The following is a 23,051-nucleotide window of genomic DNA, read 5'->3' as shown; positions in this document are numbered from 1 at the left end:
TTCGTCAATGCGTCGTTACAAAACGACCCGAGTGAGTGAAATCGTCGCGATCGTCGCGATGCGATGAAGAGCGATGGAAATATCCTTGCCGCATTTTTGCGAATCCTCTTTCGCCGGACGAAACGAAATTTCGGCGAGTGTTCGCGTGGCCGCGTGGTCCTTTGTCACGACGACGATCCTGTGCGGTTCGGTAGAGCGCGCGATTGGACGCAAAGGACGAAATCATTGTCCCCACTTGTCGGCCGTCTCGCGAAACTCCAGTCCTTCTTGCCGAGTATTCGGCATTAGCCACGATTATCATATTTTCGCTGGGGATCTGGTGCCATAAATTTGATCTCGTTATCTCGTTTACGGACTGCACTCGTGCAACGGAGCGAGAGAGGAGAGAACGACGGCGAAGACGCGAGAGCGCCCGGCCGGGGGAAGGAAGAGAAAAGGGCAGACAATGTAGGGAAACGAGCACGAGGAGATCAGAAACATCTCCAGGAGCCACCGGTATCCCGCTGGCGCGAGAAAAAATATCCTTATCTCTTACGAGAGCACACACGTGCGCGCACACACGTACGAATTTCGTATTATCGGGAGCGACTTACCGGAGAAAGCCGCCGCGACATCCTTCGGCAACGCCGAGCGCGCGCTCTTTCGCGCTCACCTCCCCCGATCACCACCGCCCGCGCTACAATTTCGACAGCGATACGTCCCGCGACGTTACCGAAAAGTCGCGCGCGAGACACATCCTGATCTCTATCGGCACGGTTAATCGCCGACGAAGCTTCCGTGCTCTCGCGTCTCTCGCGGGGAATCGCGGAGCGAGAGCAGCAGGTAAGAAGACGTATGCCGCGCGCGCGCGCGCGCGCGCCCGCAGTAACCAACACAAGCGAGCACACAGCCGACTCGTCGTCCGAACGCGCGCGCGCCTCTTTTTTGATTCGGCTAATTTCGCCGTGGTCGCTTTTACGCGCATAACTGCGCATAAGCGAAATTTATGCCGGGCGATTTGATTACCGCGATATAAACTTGATGCGGACACGCGGACTCGGACGACAAGACGGGGACATATATCACACGGCTGGTTCGGTAGTACCCACCGCTGGCCTCGACTTCTCGGTATCGTTCTTGATACTCGCTCGCCCGCTCCTTTCGTTCCACTCGTCTCGTCTCGCCTCTCTTCGATCCCCACGCTTCGATCTTTCCATCTCGGAATCCGTAACTGGTTAACAGCATCGATCACCACGCGTCGCGCCTGACAATTTAGACACAGACACACAGACACGCACTCGGCCGAATGCCGAGTGGCGCGCGCGTGCGATTGCACACAGCCAACTGGCCAGAAAAGAATAAGTTCACACGGGGACGCGTAAAATCCGTCTGGCGCTTTTGGACGATTTTTTGGCGGTGTCGGCGCGAGTCCCCGGGAGACAATAAGTTATAAATATTGAAATGTGCCTACAGTTCAGTGACCCGCCCTTTCCTCCTATTCTCCGCCCGTCCTGTTGCTCGCAACAAAAACCTCTCTCTCTCTCTCTCTCTCTCTCTCTCTCTCTCTCTCTCTCTCTCGCCCGAGAGTCACGAACGGCCGCCGCGATTGGTATATTAGAGGACCGTGTCGCCCACGAGCACGTTGCCTGCGTGTTCCTGTGTAGGCATTATTAGCAAAATTTGTGTACCGAATCGATCGTAGCGCACGCCGGTGTGGGTAAGTCTGCGCGCGCGCGCCCGCAGGATGCATTGTGATGCGTCATTGACATCGTCGACTTCCTTAAATCAGTATTAATAAGATGAAGGTCTCTCTCCCTTGCTGTCTTTTTCTTTTTTTTTTTTCGCGAGGTACAGCGTTTCTGAGTTCGTCTAAGCAACAAGACGCACGTAGCCTTATCGCTGTCTCATCCGCAGCATTATGTGCAAATCGAGAGGATTTTTATTCCTCGAACATTCCGATAGTGAGCGATGCACGGTGCGCGGTTACCGCATTTTTACGCAGTGACACCTCGCTCGCACTTCACGTCGCGGTGGTGCTGGAAGACAGAGCAAAGTGGAATTTATAAATGTCACTGCGCGCTGATAAATGCACGGTGAGAGCGACGTATATACCGGCGTGCACGCACGGGATGTCAGGCGAAGTTTCGATTGTCGCGTACGTCCGATTACAGATCACCGGGCCTCGAAGACGCGAAATACCGTAGCCGCTCGCTTGACCGCAGCCGCAAATAATCCATGGACACGGGTGGGAGGACAACGATTACGGGGTCACCTTGGTCAGAGGGTGTTCGATGTCCGATGCTGTAGGTACGAGGACTATAAATCATAATTAGGCTGCAAGCGGTAGCTGCGAAGTGGCTGCAGGCCCATTAGCAGCAACAATGCACCCAAGCAGCTTAAGACGTCGTTGTTGCCAGAAGAAGAGTAACTTGGCTCTCCATTTACTCGAAGCAGATCGTATCGCGGCTGCGTAGCAGGACATTCGCTCGCAGGGCCAAAATAATAGACGCGGAATATGTAATGAGAATTTGCGCGCGCCGTCCATTTATCCTCCTTAAGCGCGCCGTTGAAGCACTTAAAAATGCTAATGCCCGTTATCGTTATCAGGAAATTCGGCTCTAATCGGTATCGTATTTAGCTGGCTTTAGAAACAGCCCCCGGGATCCATTTGGGAACGACTTTTTTCTCGATAGAAATGTCGAGGTTGGTTAGCGCGTTAGGAAAGGATCAGTGTGCTAATTGAAACGTGACTATCCGAGTAATCGGGATAAAATCGGGCGGAAAATTTTTGATATAGAAAATAGCCGAGCGCATAATCGCCGATTTAACGGAAGAGGGACCTCGCTTACTTTTCTTTCTTTCTTGAGCGTATTGGCCCCTGAAAAAGGCTGTTCGAACAGGTTCCATGGGGCAATGATTAAGCAATATTGCTCTCGATGTGAAAGCATCCGAGAAACCTCACTTGAGAATATCATGTGTGTGACATTGACGCGTGGAAGTGAAAAGATAAATATATATATATTTTTTTTTATTATATTCGTACTAACGCAAATGCGTGTATACGTATATCGTGAATTTATTGATTTATATATATATTGTTCAGAGTATTATATATTTATTATTCTATTACTATTATTAAAAAGAAAAAAGAAACATTTTTCTCTCACTTTGATTTTCAACGAGAAAATCCTGTGCATATTACTTCTCTCAGTGTCTCTTCGCGCATTTCACAGCCATCGTTGCACAAATCGTTTCCCTTGAAATAAAGATACCGCGCTGTTTACACAAGAACCAAAGGAAAGAGAGAGAATCGACGTGGCGAGGTTTCGAGGAATCTCGAAGCGCAAGATCGGGACCTGTCAGATTATTATAGTGAGTCGTCGATACTTGAGTCGAGTGCACGGAGATGAGTCTTCAATTCTCCCGACGCTGATGCTCGCTCGATCGACGAGCGAAGTGGCCACAACGGATTCCATTCAGACGATCTACGGTGGTCACCTTTGGTGGTCCGAAATTCCTTACACTCCAAATTACTTCCACTCGTAAGCGGAAATCGGCCGTCTACTTCGTTTGCGGCCAATCAGGGACCAGTCCCTCGCTGCTTCTCGTGCGAGTTCGATGCTGATGAAGCGCGCTCGTAAGATTCATCGAATCCTTTCCCCCCCCCTCACCCCTCACCCCCCCCCACCTCCCATTAGATTTTACTGCACCCATAATTATTTCTGTGCGAGCCAAAACCGCCAGGTCGGCGGATCCATTTGGAGTCTCCGAGATTAAAAAACCGCATCCTGCCTCGTGCGCTTTTTCCACCGGCGCTTTTTGCATTTTTGAACAGCGTGATATCAAGACGCTTGCGCACGTTGGTCCGTTGGAAACAAAAGGTATCAAGCAGTCCTTCAGCATCATCTGAAAATGGTCGGGCACTTATTCTCGAGAGAGAGAGAGAGAGAGAGAGAGAGAGAGAGAGAGAGAGAGAGAGAGAGAGAGAGAGAGAGAGAGAGAGAGAGACGTGTCCATACAAATCCATTTTTACGTTTCTTAGATAGACACGGATAAGCGCGCGAGCTTTTAACGTTTCCGCGATTGTGAAGCAAGGAAATTTATACATCGCAATCTTCGCCTCGCATCTTCGCCTCGCGCCAACCGCGGCGACGACCGATAGAGGGTCGTGTTATTTCGTGAACGTCTTCGAGCGTTTGCGCTCGTCGATGTTGAGCGTTCCTCCGTCAAATGACGAATGAGCAGAAGTCATGACGAATTATTACGGCCGGTACACCATGAATCATGCTGCCAGCGTTTACCGCGAGGAATAACGAAGATCCGACTAAGCGAGTGTCTTAAATTTCATACCAGCACCTTCGCGCGACGGTGCTGGTTACACATACGTACGTCGAGCCGCTGTGTCTCGTGTGAGTTCGACATATCTGATATCGTTGACCGGCGCAACGGATACGCCGAGCCGATGATTCCAATCTCCTGTCAATGCCGCTCAACTTTGGCTAACCGGGCCATTTACTAGCCAGCAGGATGCGGATGATTCCCAATCGTGCGTCGGAGCGGATGTGGGTCTGCCTCCTGCGAGAAGAAGATTTCGATTGCCTTAGATTAATCGTACCGCAGTCGTCGGATGAGAGAGTGCAGGCACGAGGATGTTGCCGCGGCGCGATACGTTGCATCCGGCGATTTTTTTTCAGCAAGCACTAATGCGGTGCGATCCATACCGAGCCGCGCGCGGCTCGGTTGCGGACGGTTGCCAACTGCCCGGTTTTCGGAAGAACTTGTCCAGTGCCCGGTTAACAAGTCCAACCGGACGTCATGTGTCCGCCATTTTTAAGTTATATCCAATCAACGGAACGAGAGTTCAGATTTCAGCAACGTTTCTCCGTTTCAAGCGCCTACAAACGATCGAGCGCCACGAAAATCCGCCATCTAGTAGAGATGATCTGCCGATTCATCATTTCATATATATATATATATTAAAAAAATAATAGTTTATTGTTTTATTCAATCAAATATTGTTTATAAAATTGTTTGGAAATTAATATTGTAAGTAAATTCTTGTCTCGTGTATTTTGTATTTATAATGTAACGTTATGATTATTATTTCTCCAGTTCAGTCCGGTTTGGGTTTGTGTTACCAAAGAAGAGATGTCCGGTAATTTTAACTGTTGGATTTGGCAACCCTAAGCGCGGCTGACATTTTCTCGCGCGAGCAAGCTCTCAGAAAGATGTTCCATCCGACGGGTGTCCCGAGCTATCCCGCTATTGTTTCCTAATTTCGCGACTGACAAGCGCCGCTTGTCGAGGCGATGGGACGGGAATTACGCGCGGAATCGACAATCTGTCTCCGTTGCTCGGCCAGAGGGTTGCCGATAACGTAATCGGCGGGCCGATAGGCGTTCTCGTTTCACTTTGGACGAGACTTTGAGCTCGAGGAGGGGAAACACAAGGTTCCGTCCGATTCACGGGGCGTTTAACATTTCAATGGTCTGTGAAAGCCGAGAGAGCGGGAGGGGCTCGACAAATTTTTCGGATATCGTCGATTTATCAAGCCGGGAACGATTCTTGAATCGGGGCGGCGTCGGTGCCGTCGCCCGACGTCGTCGCTCGCGCGCGTCCCGACGACAAGGACGTCGAGGTAGACGTCGACGACCATTAGTCGCCGGGCGATGCGGCCGGCTATATCTCTGATGTATTCCGATGTTGACGGAAAACCTGTAAAACGGCCTCACGCCGGCTTACCGGGGATCTATTAGCGCCCGTTATAAATGGTCCCGTCACCTTCACCGATGTCACCGGTGTCGCTGAAAGGAAATTGACTACTCATCCCCCCCGGCTGCCGGTCCGAGGCGCGGCGCGTCTACTCCCGCATTCCTCCTTTCGCCTCGTCTATTCGAGCCACGGATTTCAGCCGGAAATCAAAAACGGCGCGCTGCATCCGGCACTTGTTCACACGACTTCAGGAAATTATGTCGATCTCTTAATTCGACGACCCTGCAACGTGATCCGCCATCAGCAGGGATTGCAGAGAGAAACGCGTAAACGCTTTACTCGCAGTTCTCGAGCACCTCGAAGCCACGGTCCGGCAAATTAGCGCGGCATTCGCGACGAGAGCGATCGCGGCATGTCACGTCAGTCGCGGCGACGAAGGTACAGGCCGCTAGCGATTCATAGCCGTGAAATTTGCTAAATCGCCCGATACGGCGCGCGCGCGCGCGCAAATGACGAAAAGCCTCGGCACTCCGATCGCACGCGAGCAAACCGATCTATGCGGGGAGCGGGGGGAGAACAGATCGCGCAGCTCGTGCAGAGACGCGCCTTTTAATATTCCGGTAGCCGGTGGCGAGCCAATAACGCTGGCGTTAAAATATGGTAATCGAGCCACGGGATCGGCATATCGACGCTTTGACAAACGATGCGACGCCCGGAGCACCGGACCACCAACAGATCGTGGAGCGCCCCCGTGCTCGCGCGCGGGAGCGCGCGTCTCTCTTCTTCGTTCTGCTTTCAGCCGCCCCGCCACCCCCCTCCCCTCCCCTCCCCTCCCCTCCCCCGCCGGCCCGCCCCGCTCGCGCTCAGTCAGCCCGCAATCATTTGTTATGTACGTGACTCGAAGCTGACTGCTATCCTGGCATCCTGCCATTCCTACGTCCTGCCGTTCATATCGCGCTCGCCGCTCCAGAGTGCTGCTTCCCAGTCCTGGTCGCACCTGGTCGCACCAAGTGTGAGCCGAATATTCCGTCTCCGACGCGGCGGCATGCATATTTCGGATTTTCGAGTAAATTAGCTCCCTGGCCTCTCAGTCACCCCCTGTGATCGCCGCTTCGCGAGCGATCGCATCGCTCGTTTTCACACGCTGCGCCAACTGCGGACTTGCTTCTCGGAGGGATCGGTGCAAAGGCTAACTAGTGTGCCTTATCGCTGGTTTTATTGAACAATGTTCCCATTGCTCCCATTGGCAACGTCTGGTGAGAGTGAATCAAGCGAGCGGCTGTGAATCGCGAATTATTTTGCGAGACATCGACGTCATTTGCGATTCGTAGTTGTTACGCGCGTTCTTAGTAGAAGTAAAAATTCTTTAACATTCGGTCGCGATTAGAACTGGCGACTGGAAAATACGACGTCTTGCACGTCCAGCCGACTGGCGGAGGCTTCAGCGTGTAGACAAAAAACTCTCACTTTGGACGTGTCTGCTGTGTTGCAAGTATGTAAACGTTACGAGTCGGAGAGTGTTGGATTTCTTTCTGCCGCTCGATTAAACACTTTTCCCTTGATCTTTTTCTCTTATTGCCAAAGTGCCGCGTCTCAGCCGGCGGGCTGATGTGCCGCGGGCTATTCTTGCTGCCTCGAGAGGATACGCGCCTTCTTACGTAGCTCTTCTTATGAGCCATCAGTTTCACAGTCGTGTAAAACTTCTCGTACCGATAATATTCGCGCTGGCTCCCCGGGCTTCTCGGTATGGCGGAGGATTATTCGGGGGAACAGTAATCTTGGAACGGCGAAGTTGGCGTAAAATTCGGCTGGACGTCTGATCGTACGAGATCGGCGTCACGTGGTCCGTCGGGATTCGTTTAGGCAGCGTTATTTAAAGGATTCCCTGCGAATCTCTCGAGCCTCCGCCAGCTGGCCGCATCAATCCTATTACAAAGCACGTCTATCCAGACGCGGCTTCTCAATCGGTCGATCGACTCCGGCCCGCGTCCGCGCGTCGAGCTCGAGTCACTTCGCGTTGTGATCAGTCTCGGGAACACGGGTTCAGTTGTTCACGTCGATCTCGCGAGGCTACCTCGCTTACCGCGAGGTGAAGGAGAGACCGGGCCGATATATTAATACGGCCCGGGCCGGTTCGAAGATTCGCGCGGCTAAACGTCGTCTATCATTAGCGGCGGGAGGTTGTAATGTTTTAATAATCATTAACTCTCCCAAGTGCAATTCTCTCGCGCGAGATGTCCGAAAGCGTACCTTTATCTTGCTTCTTTTTTCCGATCCACTCACGACATAGCCGCGCATGATTTGCTCGCTCATGTGGGAACCGAATTGATCGATGTCCTTACCGCGACGTGAAACTCAAAGCAAGCTCTTCGAGAGGCAGTCACCTCTCGAGATATCGAGTCAATCATGAAATACGTTCCGGCACATCAAACACAAAGTTCATAAAACGTCGCGCAAGGCGACGAGCCGGGCTGTTTATATTTCGTCAAGTCCCGCGGCCGGAAGGCGCGAATAACATCGCGCTTACAAATTACCCTCTCGGTAGAGGTAGCCACCGAGAGAGAGAGAGAGAGAGAAGCGCCGTGGTTTGCAAGTTAAAATACTCAGTGTGATAGCGGTGTTGGCTAATTTACGAAAAGATCGCCGCCACGCAGACGGAAATCAGCGCGGCGCCCGGTGATCATCGCCGCGGTGCGCTCGCGCTTATTGTCACGTGAAATATAGATCGGAACGCGCGCATCAAAGTGTAAGGCGCGAGTGCGACGAGTGCGTCTCACACTCGTTGCCGAATTATTTGCGAGCGTTTAGCGCGGCGCACCAATAATAGACGACGGCTGCCTTCGCCTCGCGAACGCGCGCGCGCGCGCGCGCCGCTCGCCACTTTCCCCGGAGCGTTTTATAGCGTAGTATATCTCAAAACGCTTCATTACTGCTTACGCGACAACGTAAGAAACATTTAGCAAAGTATAACATCGGCTGCCGTAACTTCGCCGTGTCCAGCGCCGGTTTGCAAAGCAACGTCGAATTCTTGTTAGCGCGCGCGTTTCGCTGCCAACCGGAGATCCACGTCGGCGACCGTCTCGCGGAAGATTATCCGGTCTATGTGCATTTCGTGCCGTTCATCGGCCGCTAGATCGGATTTGCTCGTGCCGGTTCGGCTGCACGTCGCGGCCGAAATTTCTTACGTCAACGCGTCCGCGATTTTCAGAATGAGAGAGAGAGAGAGAGAGAGTGTGTGTGTGTGTATGTGTGTCGCTAGCGCGTTCCACCGCTGGTATCTCGAAGATGCGCGTCGTCAACGTGAATGATCGGCACTATTTTGAAGATCGCAGACTTCCCCGGCCACCGCAAGCTGCGCGTGGACCCGGCGTGGCGCACGGAGTTATCTGTCCTCGCGCGGCGCAGTAAAGAGATTAAACGTCACTCCAGCGCGATCGTTCGCAGCTTTGTTCGCGCTTCGCGTGTGATCACTCGGATGAATTTGTATACGCATTCAGCGACGCCGGTAGGAAACACAACAACGCAAGGTCGCAACCTCCCGCAGCACGCAGAACGCTTGGTGTGGCATCGAGAGGGTGAAGAAACCACGGGAAGGGGGCGTGTGGATGGGGGGGGGAGCGAGGGATGGCGGGGGTGAGGTTAGAAGTCTGGGACGTGGAGAACGTCTCCGTAATGACGGGGGCATAAATAACTCGGACGTTTACGTGCGCATTGATTTAAGCAAACTAATGATTTCACTTTGACCGGTCGGCGGAGGAGCCAACAGAAACGCAAGCTCGGCCTCGCCGAGGCCCCCAGCCCGGCGCAGCCTGTCATATTGACGTTTATATCCGCCCGTGTAATTTACATGTCTATGTATGACAATTATTGCGATGAGAAGGACGCACCGACGGCCCGGCGCATTTATTAGCTACCATCTCCGTGCGGAGTCGTCGCCGGGAATTTTTGACAAAGGAACGCGGAGTGGAAGAGAGTGCGATATCGGCGATACGACGTAATGCGCTTTGTGGAGATTTCCCTCCCGTCTTTTCGTGTCCTTTTGATAACCCATGCAGGCGCGTGGCGCGTGTTGTCGCAGATTAGTCGGTAGACAACGATGCGGCGTGATGAATCGCACATTTTGGGAAACGTACTGTTGCTTCGAAATGTCGAGGACGCCAATTTCGCACACACGCTCCTGCGGTCGGGCTGGAGTCAAAGTCTCGGTCAAGTTGAGTACGACCACTTTGTGACTCTAGAGTCGCACGGCTGCGCATTGTGCTGCGTGGAACAAACCACCACCCCCCCCCCCTCCCCCCGCTTCCGCTCCGTAGCGCCTCTGTGCGCGAATGTGTGAACGCGTTACTGTGGACTATGCCACGGGGGAGGGGGGAGGGGGGACATGATGTATCGTCGCCGATATATCGTCCGACATTATATTTATTAAACCGCACGTGCGAAAATATATTAATTGCAAGATATACGGCCTATCGCGCGTCGTTGCACGTGAGCGCGCGCGATATTGTGATTCCTTATCTCATAATTAACCCCGTCCCGTAATGATCGCCTAAGAAGCGAGAAAGGGCCGAAAAACGAAGTAGTTTTTCTCTCTCGAGAAATTTGCACAACGTACCGCTTGTCAGTCGCCCGATTATCCAGGGGATAAAATTTAATCTGAAATTGCATTAATAAGGAATCATCCTTGCACGCCCCAGCCGCCGTCTCTCATAAATGAGGTCTCCTTTGAGCACGTAAATGAGAGTCGAGCGCACGAGTAAAATTGTGAATCGTTGGCTGAGCGCGTTACGTCGGCTCCGCTACTCGCGAGAATACATTTCTGTCTTGTAATCTTCGGTCTTTCCGGCGTGTATCGATTGCGAGGTGCGTCTCTGGTGCGCGTCGCGCAGTATCGTGTCGTTTGCAGGCGAGATTTGAAGGGGTCGAATGGACGGCATTTTCGCGATTTCCTAACGGCGGACGGCACGACATCTGACGTGGAAATCCGCGAGTGCGGGATAGGTAGAGGGCGGGCTCCATATATTTAGTCTGTTTGTTGCACAACGTCCGATAAGTCTGAAGGGGCTGAGCTCTCGAGGAGATGACATTGACGGGCTAAGCGCAGGACTTAAAGCCTACAGCTTAACTCATCCGTCAGTATGTGACACATATACTTGCGCAATGCTTCCCTAAGTTTGTATTCTCGTAGGCCGAGACGAGCGCCAACGCCAGACATCTGTCACACCTTCTTCGATCGTCGCTTATCCTCAGCTAATTGAAATCATCGCGCGAACGCGATTTCCCGAGTATTTCCCGCTTCTGCCACCTCCTCCCCCTCCTTCTCGTTTTTCGACAACTCCTGCATTCCCAGTCGAGCCCTTTACACCTCTCGTCCCTTCGCCGTAGAACTTTTTGCGCAGAACGCTTTGCGCCAGTTTCTCCTCGCCTACTCTTTCTTCCGCCAACTTTCTCACACGGCAAATCCTTTTCTCTCTTTTTTCAGGCCCGCAAAGTCCACACGTACTTCTTCTTCAAGGGAGCCAACAACGCGGGCCTCTTTCTTCATCTGCCGCCGGCACTCTCAATCAAGGCAAGATAAAAGCCCGACGAGTCCGATAGGCAATCGGCCATCATCCCCCGAGCGCGGCGCGCACCTATATCGATCGGAGCCACGCGCGCGTGGTCCACGTGGCTTCCGATCAGCCGACCCAGATGCATACAGAGAGCCCCGGTTGTCCATACACCTAATGGCACAATCACTGGCCGTCGTAAGTACGCAGCACACACTGTATACAGCAACTCTTATCGGCACCGACTGCACCGCGGTATGAATATTCTATGTCGCTTAAGTATAGGTTTGCCCACACTTGACACAACGCTGTGCTCGGAGTACACGCGCGCGCGCGCGCGCGCGCGAGGATAATGCGTCGTGAATCCTTTGCACGTAAGTACGCGCGCATACGTGTGTCGGCCGGCGCGCACAAGCGAGGGAGGAGCACAGGCGAGCGCGCGCTGGCCATACGTCGCGCGTCGTGCATACGCGTGCAAATTGCTTCTGTGTGTGCTCTCCTACCGCAAAATGATTAATTATTGCCTATAGTAGCCGAGCCACCGCTGAAACGTGCTAGGACAGAGACTAGGGCGCGGGGGGAGGGAGGGAGGGGGCTCGGCGAGGGCTCGTCGGGTGGTGTCACGGGGGTGGGATCGAGGGATTCGCATACCCTCGCGGCACGACGAAGGACACGTACCGGTGTTACTCCGGAACGCTAATAGCTTCGTAATAATTCTGATTTATGCTCCGGTAAGTAGGCGCGCGACGTACCGACGACGTCGGCCGACCGGCGACGGCGACGACGACGGCGACGGCGACGGCGACGGCGACGGCGGCGACGGCGCAGACGGAGGCGGAGGCGGTGGCGACGGGGGCGGCTTCGTTTACACGCTCTTGGCTTTCGCGCTCGAAATATCCTCCTTCCCTGCCTTCCTGCAGACTGTAGACGTGCGTCTACGCTATGCCGACGAGGGACGTGTCCGGAGGCTTTGTCCGGTCAGGGAGAGCGAGCCGCGCTGCGCCGCACCGCGCTTTTAGTCACCTGTGCGTCAACGGAGGTTTATACGCCTCCCAGACGGCACGCGACGTTATCACACGCGTGCAGAGAGATTATGCGCGACTGACGAAAAGTCAAGATTACGCGCTCCTGACGAAGCGTCTTTCGCTGAATTACACCGGCGCGTGCGGCTGCGCGCAGCTTTCAACCTTTCCTGCCGACGTGCGACCGCGGACGCGGGCGATCACGTGTTCGGCGATTAATCTCGAGTGACGCGCGTATTCCTTGTAGATTCATTCCCCTGTAATTTTTTCGGACGCTTGAAGCGGGAATGATATTTCTCCATGAGAGCGACGTTTTTTTATTATTTGCACAGCGAATAATCGTCATATATCGGGAAGCCATATTGAACAGCCATGTTGTAAATTGTCCTTATAATCCAGCTGGTTTATCTTCTAATAACAAGGTAGCGAGGTGACGAGCGCAGTCTGGAGATGACAAGGGTGAGTTGACAGATGAATATTGATATCGCTTTGTTCTCCGGACGACCAGAGAGAAATGCGCAGTCAAACGCCTCAACAGATATGACACTTTACAGTATACAGTCGAGGGTATACAGTATTCTGAGATTTTCCACGCGTATCTTCTCCGTAACTCAACAGCGATCGAATATGAACTGAAGTAATTACGTTCGATAGATTCGGAAGCTCGCATGGGAGACACATGGACGAAGGGTTAAGTTTGAGATCGTGTTATACGCGGTGATTTCACAGGTGATTAGCATAATGTGTTCATACGAGATCATCACATTTTTCTGGAGTCTTGAGCCGCGGTGATTATTGTTATTATCTTGTTAGCAGCGAGCACGCTAATGATGGGATCCGTGCTCTCTTCTCGTTCTAATAGACTCTAATAATAATTATCATTACGATACACATGTAATACATTCTCCCCAAAGAGCGATACAGCTCTGGGAGAAGCCATTGTAAGATCTCGCCAAGCCCATATGAGGCCTCTAAGCGCAGCCAACGAGCCCCCCCTCTCCCCTCCCTGCCGACAACCGGCTCACAATTTTTCCGAATGCTTCATCAGAGGATGAAACAGATCCGAGGTGTTTGCATCCTTCTTCGAGACGTCAGGGACGCCTTCATCCGGTAGTTAGTCATTGGCTGGCAATTTATCACCAGTCACGAGATTCCGTCGGTCTAAGCTCCACTTGCTATGCGCGCGATCCGCGCGGCTGCGCAGCCGCAACGGCGATTACATATAATTACCAGCGGATTAATTAATTATACCGGGAGGTGGACCAGCCGAATACGCTACACGAGCGTGGGTACGCTCGTCCGATAACAGGCGCAAGTTAATTTCGGTATTTAGGAACTATATCTCGGGAGTAAGCTCCTCTCTTTCTCTCCCTCTTCACACACACACACACACACACAAATACATGCATACACACGCACACACATATACGCACGCATCGAGTGTCTCGTACTCTTTAATTAGCGAGAGCCCGTGTTACTCGAATGGCAGTTTCATACACCGCCGAGACGCGGCGATCTCCCGATGCCCACCGTCTTCTCCGTTCCGTATGCCGATCGACTCGTGCGTTTTATTCGCTTTCTCCTCCCTGTCGAAATTTCTATTCCTGGCGGCTCCAGCGCGGAAAGCAAAGTGGCGCGAAACCGCGCCGTCCTCTCCTTCTCCTCCTGTACGCCGTACAATATCGCACAGCCGCGATCCCGATTCCCGCGAGATAACGAAAACAACGCGAATGACGACAGCTAAATTTGTATCGTCCGCGAGACGCGTTTTCGCAAAGGCGGCGTCGTCGAGCCAGCCAGCCAGCCAGCCAGCCAGCCAGCCAGCCAGCCAGCCAGCCAGCCAGCCAGCAAGCGAGGGAGCCAGCCAGCCAGCCAGCCAGCCAGCCAGCCAGCCAGCCAGCCAGCCAGCCAGCCAGCCAGCCAGCAGTCAGTCAGAGACATATTCGCGCGAGACTTCTCTCGCATCAAAGACAGCGGATTGATTTACGGGCTCGCTCGGTCGCGCGCGCGCGCTCGGCCGACTCTCAATATTTTCGGAGCACGTCGAAGCCAATTCCCGCGGCTTTGGCAGCTGCTCGTACTCGTAATGTAACAACGACGGACGGACGAAGACGAGAGAGCAGAGCCCGGACCGACGCGGCGCGGCGCGGCGCGGCACCGACCGAGAGGAATAAATACCGCGACGATGGCGCGTATCTCTCGATTACCGCTGAAATCCCTCCATAGATCCTCCGAGCGCCTTGTCTCGTGGATGCATAACACGGTTCGCAGTGCAGTAAACTAGCGTGGGTGACACGCCGCATGATGGACCGAGAAGCAGGTGCAGCGGCGTACTTTACTTTTGCTCCTGGTGCACACCCCCGCTCGTTCACTTGCGTGCGCGCGAGCGCGCGAGCGCGTCGTCTCTGTGTGTGCGTGTGTGTGTGTGTGTGACGCGCGCACGCATTTGCGCGTAAGCAGTGGCGTAGCGCGGGTCGCGGGAAATATATTGGAACGGCGGGAGCATATACTCGTCGTCTTTAGCCATTTAATCTCGGTAATAGCGTCGCACGCCTGAAATAAGACTTCATCCTTTGTGCCGCGGCGACTGTAAACGTCCTTCTAATGGGACCTTTATTTCGCATTGAGTAATGCGCTGTGTAACGTCGCGCGGCGCGGCGCGGCGGCTCTCCGCCTGCCGCGTATTTTTCGGCGCACTCGCGCGTGCCTTTAATATTTGCGTACCGACGGGGTGATGATGCTGCAGTCGCCGGTCCGTTCTTAACAATCGGTTCGCTGTTCGCTAGAGCCGGTTCTTCGAGCGCCATGTTTTGCGAAACCTGCGACCGCGAAGTCGCATTGTCGGCGTGTCGCAGTAATTTCGACGATATCCTTATCGATTAATCTATTTCGCGATATTTTTTTGTCTTGGACGCTACGAAGGAAATATGTGTGTGTGTGGGTGTGGGAGGGAGCAGGGAAAATTTATTTTTATACAGAATCAGTGAGACGAGGCGAATTATCAGCTGACCTTTGTCTAGTTACTCGTCAGTGATGCACTCACTCGACTTGGGTAATAATTAACAGCCGAACGATGCTGATCACTGCTACGCCACTGAATGGGCGCGCAAATTCGCGGACCGCGGTCGCGACACGCGTTTCGCGATTTGCGCTCAACGACGCATACAGAGAGGGCCGGCCCTCTCTCTCTCTCTCTCTCTCTCCCCTCCCCCCCCTTTGCCCCCACAGCCGCGTCTTTCCGGCGCGAGAACGTCTCGTGGAAAACGTCAAAGACAGTTCCAGGAATCGCTGCCGATCTCTCTCAACCCTCTTTGCATCGGGCCGATGTTGTTCTTCGTGCTACTTCTTCATCCCCCTTTTCACGATGCGCGGTCTATACGGTGCGCGCTCTATAAATCAGCGGAACCTCCCGAATGCCACGCTTGGTGACAACCTCGCGTTATGTCACGACCCTCGGCTTTATGGCTTATTTAACCGGCACGCAAGTAAGCAGCCCGGTAGGCAGAAATCGCCAGAAAAAGGGCGCATCCCACGACCACCACCGCGTCGGGCGGACGCGCGCGCGCGCGCGCGCGCGCGTCCCAAGAACGCGCCGTTGCGGAATCCGCGGACGGGCGATACCCGGTGAGCGGCGGCGCGGCTTCCTCTCGAAAGAGGAATCTACGCGTTCGATGGGACGTGGAGAGCGCGATGAGGTAGGCTAGGGAGCCGGGTGGTCCATCCCGAGATTTATGGACGGGGCTCGTTCTGCAACATTCGAAGGAAACAGTGCGGAGACTTCGGCACATACTCGTGGGACGGCCGCGACGGGAAAGAATGCAGCCCGGTTCGTTTCGGGAAAGGGAAAGCGTCTCTCGTTTTTTGGGGGAATGGCAAATTACGCGGACCGAGGAAGACCCATCCGTTGAACTGCCGCTGTTGAAACGGGAAATTTCAGGTTTTCAAGTGGAGCGATACTCGTCGCGCGATGTTGGGCCTATCATCGGCTGGTGGGCAACGACCCGGCGGGGAATGCTCGATTACAAATGCAACGAGCGAAACAAGAAGTTCGCGGAGAAATTCTTTATTATCATTAGCACGCGGTACTCTCCGACGCGGCGCGTCCCGGCGACACCACGAGTGTAAGTACCGGCTAAAAGCATAACTGAGAGTGGGCTATAAAAACACGAGCTCGTAAATTGTTTTAGGAAAGCGTCTGAAAGAAAACGTTACTTCGAAACGATCGGCCAGCGCTTATCCCGTTAATCTTTTATTCCGGGAAGTCTTTTAAAGAACACCAAGAGCGCCGGGATAGGGAGAGACAGAATGAGAGTGAGAGGGAAAGAGGGGGACGGGGAGGGAGGGAGGGAGGGGGAGACAGAGAGGCAGAGAGAGATGGACGGGGAGAGGATCGCTCTCGAGAACTCTTTCGATGGGCCATGACACTTCGCGGAAACTAAATAGACCACTCGGATGGATAATTACAACCGTCTTCGCGAAAAGGCAAGGGTCGAGAAGTGCGAAATAAAAACGCGGCAAGAGGCCGCGCGCGGCGTTGCCTTGCGCCTCTTTGATCCTCGTAATGCGTTATATCCGCCGATGATTTAGGGACGCATTTCCGCGACGCGTGCGCGATGCGCGATGCGCGCGCGCCTAACATCGCGTTTAATTTGATTTATCGGCGCTATTATGCGCGTGGAAAAATAGTCGAACTAGATTACCGGCCACGGTGAGCCGGCGTAATTTTGCGATGTGCTGCCGGATGCGAGGATTCGGACAATTTCGCCGTTCCTAAAGGCGCTGCCTGACGGACTTTAATCTCTCCTTTTTCAAATCTCGCCGGCTCGGGAATGCGGCGGCGGCGTCTCGCTACGTCTGTCGCGTTTCGCTCCTTTTCATCAACATTTCGACATAGCCGAATAGTTGCTTCAACGCGCCAATGCAGGTGCAATCAACGCGTCCACACCGTCATTGGATCGCAAAACAATGAAAATCGTGTGCGCGATAATTAAAGTATCTCTCCCGGCGCGGCGGTTCAGTCACGTTCGATATCCCGCTCGAAGTCGCGCCTGAGACGCGTATTGAACCCCCCCTCGGGCGAAACGACGTAGGTGATCCTCGGTCGGGCCTGAGCCTTTACGAGACCTCGATTCCTCTCTCCGGAGAGCGCATAAAAATTCTCCGATTCACATTCGCGCGGATACGACACCGTTCGTCTTCCATCAATTCAATTCTCGCGCTGACAATTCTCTCTCTCTCTCTCTCTCTCTCTCTCTCTCTCTCTCTCCGAGTCTGGAGAGTCTATCGGCTCTCACGCGCGCGCGCGCGCGCTAATGACATCCGTCGGCATGAGGAAAGTCGGACGCTTAATCTAAAAATCTTTTTCGCAAACTGATCTTACATGCAATACGCGCGCGGCACGCAGCACTCGTACGCAAGCGGCTGACAAATGAAGCGTCGAAGCAAATTTATCGTATCGTGCGGCGAAGATGCATAGCGCGATGTTCCGATCGGTTGCGTATGCGCGCGTGTACGTGTGCCCATGTGTGCGTGTACATACACGCTGCGCAAAAAGACGAGTCACGCTCGATTTCCACGGGCTGCGGCGACGTCGTAGCCAGCAGGCGAATTTGTAAGCGTGCATCATGCGACTCCTCTCCACGTTCTTCTCTTCTCGTCTTCTCTCCCTCTCTCTCTCTCTCCCCCTCTCTCTCTCTCTCTCTCTCTCTCCCCCCCTCTCTCTCTCTCTCTCTCTCTCCTTCTCTCTCTCTCTCTCCTTCTCCCAGACTCCTTTGCTGCGGCAGAGGTGTAGCGGGCGAAAGGTAATGGTCTCGGTAATATTGGTGCTGTGTGGGGCCCGAGCTGCACTACTAGTAATTGATTGGTCATACCCCCCGTGCTATTATTCCTTCAAACTTCGCTTCTCTCTCCCGGCTGTTCGCCGGCTCTTTTTCCGCAGCCACCTCGACACCGCCTACTCGTGAGCGGGGCATTGCGCGCCGCAAATTCGCTACCACGAGATTCACATCCGGCCGACCAATTTCGAGTAACTCGAGCCGGCTGGTCGATTCCCGATTTTCCCGCTCACCGATACGCTCTGCCCCTCCTCATACCCCTCGCTTTCCCGGGAAAGAGAGCTCGGGTTGTTGTCTCGACGGGGCGACGAGTGCGGGTTTGGGACTCGCGCGATGCGCGCGAGAGAATTCGCGGATAGTTATTAAGCTGCGGCGTAATTGCAACGATTAATTATCGTGCACATATACACACATACGCGCGCGCGCGCGCCCGTGAATGTTGTTCGCGAGGACTTCTTCGACGTATCCGAAAATGGTCAGGAAATGACCAGCGAGAGAGTGCATCCCCTCGCATGCGCTCGCACGGGGCGCATTACCGATTGTACGCGATAATTATAGAATAAATAAATTCACGTCGTGGCGGAATGCGTATAATATATCTACGTCTGCCAAATGGTACCGAGATACAGTCGTATATCACCAGGGGAGTTATAGTCCCCGCCCGGTAACTCATTGCCGGGCGTACGTCGTCTCTCGCTATCCGTTTGGCTCGTATCCACCTCGTTGCTCTATGGCGCGAATCGTGCGTCACGCTAGATCGACGCCATTGAAAAATCACGCGGCTGTTTATTCGAGAGTTTCGGCGAGCGCGCTAAAGACAGCTCGCTCTCTTTGAGAACTGTGACCGCGAGGCAAGTTCGCTTCAATCGCGAGGCTTACGGTGAGCGGAATAACAGCCTTCGCGTAATTCGTGCAAATTAGCTTAGTAAAATCTCTCTTTGATCGTACGCAATATTGATTTCTTATTTATTAATTATTTAAAGTGGAGAGGGGGGAACAATCCTGCGCCACGGCAATTCAGAGCTGATGGTTTTATTTCAATGTTGCCAACAATATATGGTAATAACGCGACTGCTGTTTCTCAGCGCTTTGCGTACACGTAGCCTCATTATTTTAGCGTAGCGCAATAATGATAGTCGTATCGTCACGTTGTCATCGTGCGATCATGATATCATCGCGTTGTCATCGCGCGATATATGCTGCTGCAACAGTATCGTAGCAACTGCAGGAACAAATTCTTCGCGACATTCAGGAGTCGCACAACCGCGCATTGAGAACCCCTGTCGCAAGTAACAATGGCGTAGCCGGGCAATAAGTGCGGCAAAGTCACAGTGTAACGTGTAGTTACACACGAGCGGTGAAGATCAAAGGTGGTTCATGGATCGTGGATGGTGTTTGCTGGTCGTGAAGGGTTAAGTCAGGCCATTGATAGCTCAATAAGATAGCCGACCATTCATCCGGGACACACCCTTGGGCGAGTTTGGAGGGGTGGCTACGGGGTGCAGAATGGAGATACCTACGCGGAATTCTTCCTGGCCCATTGTAAGACGCCGATACCATGTAATCACCGTAGAATCCTCGTCCGTTGTGGGCGCAACCGCCCGTCCATGGGAAAAGCACACACGTGATTACACGTGTGGCTCTCGCGCGCGCGCGCGAATGTGTTCACACGGAATAATTATATGCTCGGTGACGGACTGTTCGACGCGGATAATTAAAGAAAAAAAGTATATCGTCCTCTTGACTCGCATAATGACGAATCTCTCTCTCTCTCTCTCTCTCGATGCCCCGCGAATGAATCCGACAACGATGCTCGCGCAATTTTCTCTCGCGACACGGATACAAAATAATCGGCGGTGTAAAGTCAATTTGCGGAGGGCCGTGAAATGCGGAAAAGTGGCCGTTTTATTCGAGCTGTCCTATCGCGATCCTTCGGGAGGAGAGGTACTCATAAAGCTTGACGCAAAAAGAGTACGTCGCGTGCGCGAGCGAGCCGGACGTCGGAGGGTCTCGCAGGGTCCACTGGCCGGCTCGGAGACATTATGGTCGGTCGATACATATTTCACCGGCGGGGAAGGATGTCCAGAGCGGAGCAGAGCTCCGAGGTCTCGTTTGCGATACGCCACCCGCAAAATAATTTTTGTATCAAAAGGAATAGCGAATGAAATAACGCTTGCGATCTTATCTCCGCTACGTCAGGTATTTTGTCCGTGCCCTCCCGCATCAAAGGTTATGACCAAACCCCAACGATCCCCGCGACTGATGATCAAACATAAATGCAGCCGTGTGCGCGCGCGTGCACATACGCCGCGTACGCGCGTGTGCGCGCCTCCGGTAGCATCGAAGATCCATGCCTCGTGCGTGGGGTACGTCCATCTCACCGTGGACGTTCACAATAGCTTCTGTTTAGAGTACTTACGCTGAAGGGGAGTCGCTGGGTAACCCAAGTCAGCCATCTTACGTCGAATAAATCATCGCCGAGACGTCGGAGATATCATTGAACCGGTTGACGGCCAACGGCGTCGCGCCTAATGCAACGGGTGTCGGGAGAGAAAACTCTCTCCCGACGCGGAACTCTCGCGCTGGCCTCCTCCGAAGCGTGAATCCGACGTTTTCGTTTCGCGATTTCAGCTACGACAACTGCACCGCTAGCTAGTCCGCCGCGGGTCCGTAGATCGACGATCAGCGGGCGCGGGCGGCTGCGAATCGCGAAGAAGGTCACCGCGCTCGGTCTAATGAAGATCGATCGGCACGCTTCTTTTCTCCCGGTGTTATTAATAATCGCCCGACGGCCCGACAGAATACGCCAGATACACGGAGTATATACTTCGCACGGTACGCCTCGAAGAAAGGCGTTGCGATACGTGCGTAGTATCGCGTATCAATCAGACGGCGAGGACCACATTGTCTTACGCGTCAGTCGAATAAAGGGGCGCCCGGTCGGCTTGTGCTGCATGAGCCTCGAGGCCCTGAGAGTGCCCGGGAGCTCTGGACCACCCGGACGGAACCTATACGCCCGGCGGGGTTCTTATTGACTCGATACCAGTCTGCTGAATTGTATCCGCGTCCTCGAGTCAAGTGTCTTGGCCGACACCTTGTCGAACTCGAGCCCGCGGAAAAATCCCGAAGAACAAAGTGGTGGATTCAATTTCTTCGTACGAGTGTTGAGAGAATTTTTCTCCCCCTTTTCTCTGTTCTCTTTTTTTCTTTTCTTTTTTGTAACATTGCACGAAGATGCGCTGCTCGGGGAATCTACGGGATTCGTTGGCTCGTGTGTTGAGAAAATTACGCGTCTGCACGACGTTAGACGCTGCGAGATGTCGGCAACGGGTTGTCTTCCGATGAAATGACCGGGCAACGCGCGTTTTATGATAAACTGACGAAACACTGAGTTATCCGCTGAGTACATCCACGTGCAAGGAGTTATTATTCACTGCTATTGGAAATGTAATTCGCGCGACACACAAGACGCGCGCGCGCGCTCGCGATCGAATCGTGAACATTGATCTGTCGATGCAAGAAGCGCGCTCACACGGCGCCTCACATCGGCGATCCTGCTTCTGAGCATTTCGATTCGGAGAGGAGTTCGAGCCGGAAGTCGGGTGAGATTTTTTCTCGATGCCTTATCCACGATAATAACCTCTTGTGATGAATACAGGGATGACCGACCGGTTGGCCATCTCCGCCGGTCAAAAGTTCTTCGTCGACAGACGAAGGTGCAGAGGAGGAGCAGGAGGAGAAGGTGGAGAAGGTGGAGGAGGAGGAGGAGAGGAGGATAAAGGGGCCCGGAGGGGCCTCTCGTGAGGACTGAGTACACAGTAGCAGACTTCTCATATAATGCGATATAATCACCTGGCATGACTACACACTATCTGATCCACATGCACACGAGCACGACGGAGGCCCGTGACGCGCTCGCTCGCGCGCGGCCACGCGTGTGTATACGTGCATGTGAACAGAAATCACCGGTAGAGCCCACATTTGAATCCCAGCTGATCATTACTCACTGCTCCTGATATTACTTCAATTCAATCAGTGTCTGGGCAACGCGCGATGGCTACCATGGGCGCGCACTTACACACCGCGTGCCGATATATTTATATTCAGCCGTACAAGCGTGAGCGCGCGCACCTACGATCACCGCGGTACCCGCGATATTATACGCGTGTAAGCGCGAATGATGAATAGATTCGGCCGTCGGTGGAATGCTGCTCAAGCGCATCGAACGTTATTGGTCGATTTTTCCCGTCGCGGCGGCGGCGGCGGTGGCGGCCACGCCGATCGCGGCGTCGTTGCGCGCGGACTGCTCGCCGCTGCTACTTGGCGAGCCGCGAAACAGCCCGCGATAAAACACCCGGGTATTTACATATAATCACTCAGAGCCGCATCTCTCTCGAGCCGCGCGTTCGCCGACCGTTTTCCCGTAGGTGCACCGCGAGCTGCCGTGACGGCCGGTGAGTGCGAGCGAGACGGCGGCGCGCGTATAGTGGCCGTATCCCGCAGGCTTCGTCAAGGACGCTCGGACCTTTCCTGCGCCTTCTTCGCCGGAGAAGATGAAGAAGAAAAGGAGAAGTAGGCGGATTGTAGCGTACGTGGGTATCCGAGTTGAAGGGACTATCGTAGTAGATAATTCAGCGCGTATCTCGGTAGCCGCTCTCGCGTCCCTGCGGCGGCACGTTGCGTCGGCCATCACAAAGACAAACCTCTGATGTGGTATACCGGAGCATTTCGCATCGCACACAATCATCCCACATGTCGTGTAGGAGCACGCGAGACACAACTACTACGCAAACTTGTCGGTGGCCGTGGGGAGGAGGAGAGGGGACGGGGGGGAAAGAAGAGAAAGAGAAAGATCGCCGAGTGGTACAGAATGACAAGAAAGAATAAGAGAGAAAGAGGGAGAGAAAGGCAGAAGGGAAAAACGAGAGGGAATAAGAGGGAGACGAAGCGAGAGAGAG

At 53.7% G+C, this 23,051-nt stretch overlaps 1 protein-coding gene across 1 annotated transcript in view; it reads left to right on the top strand.

The window, feature by feature from the left end:
* The window catches only part of LOC105182430 (uncharacterized), a 192,543-nt gene extending 181,046 nt beyond the window's left edge, over positions 1-11,497 (top strand). Inside the window, exon 6 of the mRNA XM_025298694.1 lies at positions 11,171-11,497. Within this exon, the coding sequence (XP_025154479.1) occupies positions 11,171-11,286 (116 nt within the window). The 3' untranslated portion in view covers positions 11,287-11,497. The remainder of the gene's footprint in view (positions 1-11,170) is intronic.
* The last annotated feature ends 11,554 nt before the right edge of the window (positions 11,498-23,051 follow it).

Source organism: Harpegnathos saltator, unplaced genomic scaffold (genome assembly GCF_003227715.2).
Source record: "Harpegnathos saltator strain DR-91 unplaced genomic scaffold, Hsal_v8.6 scaffold101, whole genome shotgun sequence".
In the NCBI taxonomy this organism is placed as follows: Eukaryota; Metazoa; Arthropoda; class Insecta; order Hymenoptera; family Formicidae; genus Harpegnathos; species Harpegnathos saltator.
The sequence above is the reverse complement of the archived record's forward strand: the minus strand, read 5'-3'. Positions and strand labels throughout refer to the sequence as shown.